Source organism: Halichoerus grypus, unplaced genomic scaffold, assembly GCF_964656455.1.
Source record: "Halichoerus grypus unplaced genomic scaffold, mHalGry1.hap1.1 HAP1_SCAFFOLD_140, whole genome shotgun sequence".
In the NCBI taxonomy this organism is placed as follows: domain Eukaryota; kingdom Metazoa; phylum Chordata; class Mammalia; order Carnivora; family Phocidae; genus Halichoerus; species Halichoerus grypus.
Window position 1 is genome coordinate 52,501 of NW_027555067.1, and position 10,683 is coordinate 63,183.

General features: G+C 59.2%; 1 protein-coding gene across 1 annotated transcript in view; it reads right to left on the bottom strand.

The window, feature by feature from the left end:
* The window catches only part of LOC144380739 (uncharacterized), a 22,840-nt gene extending 18,148 nt beyond the window's left edge, over positions 1–4,692 (bottom strand). The window contains exon 1 of the mRNA XM_078065559.1: positions 3,883–4,692. Within this exon, the coding sequence (XP_077921685.1) occupies positions 3,883–4,504 (622 nt within the window). The 5' untranslated portion in view covers positions 4,505–4,692. The remainder of the gene's footprint in view (positions 1–3,882) is intronic.
* Positions 4,693–10,683: the final 5,991 nt, after the last annotated feature.

Sequence of the window (10,683 nt, forward strand, 5' to 3'; positions counted from 1 at the left end):
CACCACCACCACCGGGGAGGCAGCGCGCGGCCGCGACAGCCACGACGGACAGCCGGGACCCGACCCACGCCCGGGCACGCGCGCCGGAGCGGGGGGCCACGGCCGGGGGGGGGGGCGGAGGCCGTCCCCTCGTCAGCACACAACGCCACCGCCGGACTGGCGGGCGGCGGCGGACACGGATGGGAGGCCGCAGCGGGCCTGGGAAGCGCCAGCGCACAGGGGGCGCGCGGCACCGGATCGGCAGCCGGACGGGGGGAGGCCACAAGACGGCTCAGCGGCGAGGAACTAGGCGGCGCCGGAAACGGGAAAAGCGGCGGGGGCGGAGAGAGGACGGCGGGCAGCCGCGAGGAAGCTCAGGGAGCCCTTTCAAAAGCGCCTCCGGACCAAAGGTCGGACACCGAGGGCCACACGGGGTCCCACCACCCGAGGCCTCCAGCACAAGGGCGGTCCCGTGGCACCCAAGGACGCCGACCTGGCCCCCACGGCGGGCCCTGGCAACCTCGCGGGGCTCGGGCCCCGAAACACCACCAACACCACCGCAGTCACGCCCGGCCCCCAGAAACGCTCTCCCGCACGCACAACGACGCCACCCCCGCCACCCAGCTGGAAGCCGGACCCGCGCGGGCCCTTCTCTCCTCCTCACCAGGGGACCGAGAGCACTTCGCCTGGGGACGACCACCCCCCGGAAAACCCGTAGCTACGGCCCGGGGAGGGGACGACACCCAAACAAGCGGCGAGGCCGGTTTCGGTCCCGAGAGAGCGGATCGAGGACACAGACGCGCCTTCAGGCATCCGGTCGAGGCAAACGGCAGCGGGAGTGCGTCGGCGGCGCCGGGGAGGAGGAAGCACAGCGGGCTGAGGGCCGGGAGCGCGTGGGGGGAGAACCGGTTCGGGGAAGGGCGCGCCAACGAAGACGCAAGCCGGGCCACCAGGTAAACGTGCACGGGATCCCACCGCCACCAGCACGAGAGCGGTCCCGCGACGCCCAGGACGCCAGCCGGCCTCAGCACCCTTGGCGAGCCTCCCCACGAACCGGGCCCCACACCGCTGCGGCCCAGACCCACGTGAACCCCCGCCGCGGGGCCCCGTCTTGAACCTCCGTCCATCCGGTCCGTCCCGGAAAGTCGCGACCCTGGAGAAGCGCCCCCAGGCGAGAGCGGCCCGACCCGTGCCCGGAACGCCACCCCCAGCGGCGACTCGGGACGGGAGCGGGCGGGCAGACAGCCGCTCGCGCGGCACGGGGAAGCGGGGCGCGCGGGGGGCGCCCCCCGAGCCCCTCGGGAGACAACACCGCGAGGGAGCGGCCGCGCGCGCGCTCGCTCGCACACGCACGCGGGAGCCCCACGCGCCGGACGCCGGCCAGGCCCGGCGGGACCCTCCCCCGACTCGGAGGGGGGAGGCGCAGGCCGCGGTAGGCAAAGAGCGGCGCTCGGCCCCACCGCGGGGCCGGCAAAATCAGACCCCCTCACAGAGAGGAAGAGCTCTGCCCAACACGCAACGGTAGTCACCCCGCGTCGGTGGCCACACTACACGCGCAGAGGAGGGGCGGCGGCTGGGGGGTTCCGGTACCCCAAGGCACCCTCTCGGATCGCTAGAGAAGGCTTTCTCACCGAGGGCGCATCGCCCCCACCCAAATCGTCCCCCCCGCCCGGCCGGGCCCCGCGGAACGGCGTTCCAAAGGCCTTACAAAGCCAAGGGCTCCGGGGGGCGGGCGGTGGGTTCACGCGGCAAGGGGACAGGCAAACAGGGCAATCCTGAGCGCTCGCGGCCGGGACCCCAGAAGGAGACCGCCTCCGCCCTGCCACACACGCCATGCTCACGTCACCGACCACCGGGAGCCTCGCGCCTCGGGCGAGGCAACGACAAACGGAGACAGGCACGGCATGCCGGGCAAAAAGGCAGCAGCCCCTCGGTTGGCCAAGCGCCATGGCGCTGGCTCGGCCCGCCGCAAGCGGCTCACACGCCCCACACCAAAGTCCAATCCCCACCACCAGCACAGCTTGTGGCAGGCGACGACGAGGCGCCCGCGTCCCACGGGGGGGCGGGGTGGGCCTCCCTTACCGACTCCACCACCCGCTCCTCGGACACGCCACCGACAGCGGTGGCCCGAGGGAGGGGGTCGCTGGGAACGGGAAACGACGCTACCGGCTCGGCTTCGGGCACCTGAGACGACCTGGAGCGCTCCAGGGGCACCACGGAGAGCCACGCGCAACGCGCTCAGCACGCCCAAGCGGGTGAGCAGCGCGGCGCCGGGACGGCCCTCCCCGTGGCGGGGAGGGCCGCGCACCACACGAAGCCAGGGGAGGCAAGCGAGAGTGTCTGCTGCGTCAGGGGACCCCGGTCCCGCGAGCGCCGTCAGGCAGAACACGGGAGGGCGGGGTCGGGCCGGAGCCTGCACACCCCCCCACACCCCCCACCTCACCGCCACGGCGGGCAGAGGTGAAGGAGCGAGGGGCCCGCGGGCAGAACGAGAAGAGCGGTCCCATTCGCCATGAACGTCCGTCCCTCGTCTGACGCGGCTTAGGCCCGGCCCGGGAGAGCACGAGAGCACCACATCGATCTGGCAAAACAGAAACCCCGAGAAGGTCCCGAGGAGGGGAGAGGCCGGTGAGGACAGCAACCCGACGGAGCCTGCTTCAGCCTCACCGACACCCCCTCGAAAACCCTAGGGCGGGAACAGCCGGACAACCCCAGAAACGAGAATGCCTGACACGCGGCACGGAGCCTTGCGGGATGGGGGGTTGTCACGACCGCAGCCGGGTGCCTGCAGAGTGAAGTGCGCGGGGTAAAGGACCCACGCGCCCCCTGCCCACACTGCCCTCGGGTGCTGGAGACCGGAGGCGGCACCAACGGCCTGGACCACCTGGAGGCACAGGAGCCGCCGCACAGGCCCACGCGGACGGCTCCAGCCAGCGGCGACAGAGCCGGGCTTGGCATCACGGTCAAGCCCGGAGCCCTGCCACACGCCCAGAGGCCCACCTCTCTTAAGGAGAGGATCACCACAACACAACGTGCCAGCACCTACCTGGCAGCAAAAAGCGCTCATTTCGGGTGAGAAAATAGCTGGCGCCGCCCGGCGGGGCCTAGCCACAGGTCACCGGGATCTCCTGGGACCGTGGCCCGGCCACGGGCCCCCAAGCACTATTCCATCACCCCCGGTTCCCCCCGGAGCCCCCAGGGCCATCTGGTCGACCCCGGGAACGTGGTGGCAGCCGGCAGCGAGTAGGGACTTGGCGGGAGTGGGGAGCGGCCCGGAGAGGTCCGGGTCCGGGTCCGGGTCCGGGTCCGGGTCCGGGTCCGGGTCCGCCTGTCGTCCCCATGTTGGGACTTAGAAATTCTCACCAAGTTCGACGGAGGCCCCTGCGGACGCCCTCCTCCCCGGGCCTCAGGACCGCCCCATGCCGGTCCCTGACTCCCGGCCGGGACTGAGGAAAGGGGGCGATACCGCGGAGGCGTCCCCCCGAAGGCCGGACCTCAACGGGAACCGCAGCCGGGCCCCTGGGGCGCTCGCGGCCCGACCCGACCCGGTCCGGTCCGGTCCCCACCTCCGCAGCGGGCCTCGGAAAACTTAGTGAGAATCTCGGGTCCGATGACCGGGACCCCACGCGTGCCCGCGGCCGGGCCCGTCGCGCCATCCACGGGCTTCCCCGCAAGGCTCAGGCCGGTCCCCAACCGCCCGAGCGTGACACGGAAGGCCCAACGACCGACGGGAGCCAGGGGCCGGATGGCGCCCGGGCGCCGGACGCAGCCTCTCCCATTTCCCCCCGCAACCCCGCGGGCGGAGGGGGGGGGGCACCGGCGGGTGCTGGTCGACCCGTCCAGGCGGCCCCCCAACGCGGCTCTCCGGGAGCGAGGCGGCGGCGCCACCACCACCCTACAAACCTGGAGGCTCAATCTCCCGCGAGCGGAGCGCGCGCCGACGGCCCGGAGACAGCGGGACGATCGCGCTAGCGTCGCCGGCCTCCTGGAACTCCGCCTCGGGAACCGCGGCCAAATACAATCCCTTGCCGACATCGCCGACGCTCCAGCGGGGAGACGCTATATAAAAGCGGACGCCAGGTGGCGCGAGACAACCGGCGCGAACAACAACGAGGCGGATCCGGATCGCGGGCCCGCCAAGGCGCACAGCCGGCCGCCCGGCCGCCCGATCTCGTCCCGGCCCGCTTCGGAGGGGCTGGCGGAGGGCGGAGGGCGGGCGGCCCCCGGGGCGGCGGCCTCGGGAGCTCCCGGCCGGCACAGGCGCGACTCCAGCAGCCCAGGGGAGACTTGGAAAACGCGTCCGGGCCGCTGCCGCCGGAAAGGGGGCCAACTGGCCACGGGACGCGCCCCGGGAGAAGCGGACACGAGCGGAAAATTCCCCGCACGGGCCTCCCACAGTGGCACACCTGCGGCGCCCGGGCTTCCGGGAGGACTTAAGACAAATTTCGGCGGGCAAGGACCGTAAAACCGACACCAGGCGAGTACTCCGACAACCACCACCGATGAACCTTCTACCTTCTATCATTTTAAGGGGAGGAGGAGGTCTCTCTGAAGCACACGAAGAAAGCTCAGGACAGCAAGGGGGGGGGGGGGGATTGACACACACACCGCCCCCAGAAAGCTGCAAACCGAATCCGTCTCTGCACGTACCACGATAACGCCCAAGGACAACAAACGGGGCGGGGGCGGGGGCGGGGGCGGGGGCGGGGGGCGGGGGCGGGCCGGGGGCGGGGGCGGGGGCGGGGGCGGGGGCGGGGGCGGGGGCGGGGGGAGGCGCGGAATGGGGAGGAAGGGAGTTAAAATAGCCGTTCACTCAATAAATCCAGTTCCGGGACATCCGTGCCGTCCAACACTAGTACGCGGCGGGCGGGGGAGGTGCTCTAGAAGAGCTAAATATTGATGATGATGATGATGATGATGAAGAAGAAGAAGAACTGTTCCGTGCTATTAAGGGTAAAAGAAAAACAAGGCGTAGAACTTCCTCTGACCCGTAAAGGAAAAAAAAGAAAAAAAAAAAAGGTTTGGGTTTTGTTTTTTGTTTCTTCGTTTTTTGTTTTTTCTTTTTTCCTTTTTCAACTAAACGCATTTCAGGGCACCTGACTGGCTCCGGTCGGAGGAGGCCCACGCGACTGCGACTCTTGATCTGCAGGGGTCGTGAGTTCCAGCACCACGCTGGATGATCACTCAAAAAGCTTTCAAAAACAAACACACAAACAACCGACACCGAGCAGCATTAACCATCAAAGATAGACACCTGTGACGACTAAGTCGTCAGAGGAAACCACGAACAGCAGTAGCAGAGGATAGGACACTAGAGGGCAACAGAGCCCCATCCATAGGTGCTATGGGCCCTTGAACGCTTTCTGTGTCCACTAGGGACCTCGAAAAAACTTCACTCCCCTATCCAGGGAGGAGAGGGGAGAAGCAACCTCCAGCAAGAATTCCTTCGATTAAAGGTAACTCTTACTACATTAAACTTCACCATTTCGGTGACAGATGTTGGCGGGGATGCGGAGAAAGGGGAACCCTCCTACACTGTTGGTGGGAATGCAAGCTGGTGCAGCCACTCTGGAAAACAGTATGGAGGTTCCTCAAAAAGTTGAAAATAGAGCTACCATATGATCCAGCAATTGCACTACTGGGTATTTACCCCAAAGATACAAAAGTAGGGACCCGAAAGGCTACGTGCACCCCGATGTTTATAGCAGCAATGTCCACAATAGCCAAACTGTGGAAAGAGCCAAGATGTCCATCAACAGATGAATGGATAAAGAAGATGTGGTATATATATGCAATGGAATATTATGCAGCCATCAAAAGGAATAAGATCTTGCCATTTGCAACGACGTGGATGGAACTGGAGGGTATTATGCTGAGCGAAATAAGTCAAAGAGAGAAAGACATGTATCATATGACCTCACTGATATGAGGAATTCTTAATCTCAGGAAACAAACTGAGGGTTGCTGGAGTGGGGGGTGGGGTGGGAGGGATGGGGTGACTGGGTGATGGACACTGGGGAGGGTATGTGTTCTGGTAAGCGCTGTGAATTGTGCAGGACTGTTGAATCTCAGATCTGTACCTCTGAAACAAATAATGCAATATATGTTAAGAAAGAAAAAAAGAAGAAGAAGAATGTAGCAGGAGGGGAAGAATGAAGGGGGGGAAATCGGAGGAGGAGAAGAACCATGAGAGACGATGGACTCTGAAAAACAAACTGGGGGTTCTAGAGGGGAGGGGGTTGGGAGGATGGGTTAGCCTGGTGATGGGTATTGAGGAGGGCACGTTCTGCATGGAGCACTGGGTGTTATGCACAAACAATGAATCATGGAACACTATATCTAAAACTAATGATGTAATGTATGGGGATTAACATAACAATAAAAAAAATTAAAAAAAAAAAAAAAACTTCACCATTTCGGGGCGCCTGGGGGGTGGCTCAGTCGTTAAGCGCCCGCCTTCGGCTCAGGTCACACGAGCCCAGGGTCCCGGGATCGAGCCCCACGTCGGGCTCCCTGCTCCGCGGGAGGCCTGCTTCTCCCTCTCCCACTCCCCCTGCCCGTGTTCTCTCTCTCTCTCTCTCTCTCTCTCTCTCTCTCTCTCTCTCTCTCGCTGTCTCTCTCTGTCAAATAAATAAATAAAATCTGGAAAAAAAAAAAATAAATAAATAAATAAAATAAACTTCACCATTTCAACATGGACCTTTAATGGTTTCCTTCCCAACCAAGCCTTTCTCCTTGCCTCCTCCTTACCCGCGTGAATCCCTGATCCCACTTCACAACATTCCCCCCGCACCCCCCCTCCCCACACACACACACCAGGCTGAAAACTGTTCTCCGTAAACCATAAATCCTGAGCATTAGGAAAGTACACGAGGAAGCACAGACGAGAGAGAAACCAAGCAAATAATGTGGCTCTGAAGGCTGGACATCGATCGAGTTGAGAGAATGGACCAGACATCACAAACGTGAAAAGAAGGTTTTCCTTTAAAGCTGATCTCTTCCTCAGTTGGCTAAACTACGTTCTTTACTGGTACGGCCTCAACTCAAGAGTGCGACGATCAAAAGGTTTCGCAGTAAACACTTCACGGGTGCATCTAATAAAAAAAAAAAAAAAAGGTCACGGGTGCAGGCTTCACATCGGTTTTTTTTTTTATTTTTTTTTATTGTTATGTTAATCCCCCTACATTACATCATTAGTTTTCGATATAGTGTTCCATGATTCATTGTTTGTGCATAACACCCAGTGCTCCATGCAGAACGTGCCCTCCTCAATACCCATCACCAGGCTAACCCATCCTCCCAACCCCCTCCCCTCTAGAACCCTCAGTTTGTTTTTCAGAGTCCATTGTCTCTCATGGTCACATCGGTTTTTCAAGTACACGTACTTCAGGGCACCTGGCTGGCTCGGTCGGAGGAGGCCCACGTGACCGCGACTCTTGATCTGCGGGGGTCGTGAGTTCCAGCACCGCACTGGATGGGTGTACAGATTACATAAACAAGCAGACAGGCAAAAGGAATTAGAATCGCTGTGGTGATTTCGAAGAAAACAAAACAAAACTCAGGAAATAAAGTCGTCGTCTCCCCCCCTCCCCCCCCACCCCCGGCCAGCCCCGTTTAATGCTTATGTATACAGGCGATAGAGACCCTGTGATGTTGGCAGACAAAAGAGACACGTCGACGGATGGAACGGAACAGATACCCAAACAGATAGGCCCAAGCCCGACAGAAGTTTGACAAATGCGCAAAGGCCATTCGAAGGAGGAAAGATGGCCCACCTCCCCACGAAATCACAGGACAGGCATCAGACATCCACAGACCCCACACGCAGGCAAGCAGGCAGACAAAGAAACAAGAAAGCTGGGGCGCCTGGCTGGCTCAATCCGTGAACCGTCTGCCTGCCTTCGGCTCAGGCCCCGAGCTCAGGGTCCCGGGATCCAGCCCCACGTCGGGCTCCCTGCTCCACGGAGAGTCTGCTTTCCTCTCTCTCTCTCTCTCCCTCTCTCTCTCTCTCTCTCTCTCTCTCTCTCTCTCTCTCTCTCCCCCTCCCTCCCTCCCCCCACCCCTTCTCTCAAATAAATACAAGTCTTTTAAAAAGAATAATTAAAAACAAAAAAAGGAAGAAAAGAACGTCACTCACTCCCCTTCTGGCATAGGGAGGACATCTTCCGGGGGGATGGGTGGGGGATGCTTCTGGGGAGAAAAGGGGGAGATTCAGTGAGTCAGCGCACCCTCCTTGCACCTGTGGTGGGGTGGTGGTTTGTGTGTTTCCTTGCTTGCTGCTGCTGCTAGTTTTTACAAGTGTCTATAGTTCAAAACAGTATGCTGGTTTCCTTTATATCTAAGTCTTATCTCGGGTTTGGGTTTTGATGGGAGGAGGGAGGGCCACCTTTTCTTCTGACATGGTGGAGAAGGAGAAGAGGGATGCAGGCCTGTGCATATTCTTTTCCGTCGTGGGGTGAGCAGAGGACTCGGATTCAGCTCTTGCCGGATGGGATCTAATTTCTGTGTAAACAATCAGGCAAAATATCAGGCGAACAGAGGGCGAGCAAAGGTTAGCAGAACATGGACAAGATTGGCTATGGGTGCTGGAGTTTCCAAAGCAAGGATTTCATCAGAGGCACGTGAATGTCAAAGATTTCCAGGGACCGTGTTTATGGATGACTTGGGGTGTAGGTCATTTCAAAGTTACGGTGCTACCACCCGGTTACTTGAGCATACTGTCTCCAGCTCACGGCTGCAGATGCGATATGGGGCTCCTCCAGGGATGGAATTGTGCCAGAGAAAGGGAGACAGCAGCCTGTAATGGAGCCTAAGGTGTGTGTAAGAGAGTGACTCTCTAAAGTGCCTTGAGGCAGAAGGAGACCAGCTAGCTTTGTCTTTGCTAGGTATTTGTGGCAATGGGGTGGGTGTGGGTGGTGGGTGTTGTTTGTTTATTTTCTGGATTCAGAGAAAGAACTCTTCAAGTGGAAGTATTTGCACAAGGGGTCTGGCAGGATGGGAGGGTGCAGGGGTCAGTCCATTTAACAAGATAACAGGAGAATCAGGCCTTTTATTTTTTATTTTTTTATTGTTATGTTAATCCCCATACATTACATCATTAGTTTTCGATATAGTGTTCCATGATTCATTGTTTGTGCATAACACCCAGTGCTCCATGCAGAACGTGCCCTCCTCAATACCCATCACCAGGCTAACCCATCCTCCCACCCCCCTCCCCTCTAGAACCCTCAGTTTGTTTTTCAGAGTCCATCGTCTCTCATGGTTCTTCTCCCCCTCTGATTTCCCCCCCTTCATTCTTCCCCTCCTGCTACATTCTTCTTCTTTTTTTCTTTCTTAACATATATTGCATTATTTGTTTCAGAGGTCCAGATCTGAGATTCAACAGTCTTGCACAATTCACAGCGCTCACCATAGCACATACCCTCCCCAGTGTCCATCACCCAGTCACCCCATCCCTCCCACCCCACCCCCCACTCCAGCAACCCTCAGTTTGTTTCCTGAGATTAAGAATTCCTCATATCAGTGAGGTCATAGGATACATGTCTTTCTCTGTTTGACTTATTTCGCTCAGCATAATACCCTCCAGTTCCATCCACGTCGTTGCAAATGGCAAGATCTCATTCCTTTTGATGGCTGCATAATATTCCATTGTATATATATACCACATCTTCTTTATCCATTCATCTGTTGATGGACATCTTGGCTCTTTCCACAGTTTGGCTATTGTGGACATTGCTGCTATAAACATCGGGGTGCACGTAGCCTTTCGGGTCCCTACTTTTGTATCTTTGGGGTAAATACCCAGTAGTGCAATTGCTGGATCATATGGTAGCTCTGTTTTCAACTTTTTGAGGAACCTCCATACTGTTTTCCAGAGTGGCTGCACCAGCTTGCATTCCCACCAACAGTGTAGGAGGGTTCCCCTTTCTCCACATCCCCGCCAACATCTGTCATTTCCTGACTTGTTAATTTTAGCCATTCTGACTGGTGTGAGGTGGTATCTCATTGAGGTTTTGATTTGGATTTCCCTGATGCCGAGCGATATTGAACACTTTTTCATGTGTCTGTTGGCCATTTGGATGTCTTCTTTGAAAAAATGTCTGTTCATGTCTTCTGCCCATTTAGAATCAGGCCTTTTAAGAACTAGGCAAAGAGAGGAGTTTAGCTTTGGTCATCACAGCACCTGGCACCTCAGCAGAAACAACAGAAGGTTCCCAGAATGAATTGAGTTGCAGGAGTCAGCGTGAGCAGACCCCACCACCCTCAGCCCTTAGCCCTCAGCGCCCCCCCACACACACACACACACAGGCACACACACCCGGGCAGGCAGCGGCTATAGTCCACGCCGAGCTCCAGATGTGGGTCCCGCCCCCCCCACCCCCACAGGGCTCCCCTGCCCACTTCTCAGCCAGAGATGTATATGGGAGGGTGGTCCCAGAACAAATCTCCCCTCATCCACAGAAACCTTGCCAACACTTTGACCACTTTGCCTGAGCTACCAACTCATCTGTACCCGTGCGTGATTTTTTTCCCTATGGGCCAGGGGCCTAGTTGCCAACTTAGGATGGACAGCCCCCCCCCCCCCCCACTGTTCCAATTCGACCAGAGAACTTCAGTTGGGGGGGGAGGATGGGGTGGGGCTGGGGCGGCTGATGGGACGTTCAGGGTGATCCATTCTAATGGGCCTCATTCAATCGCTTCATT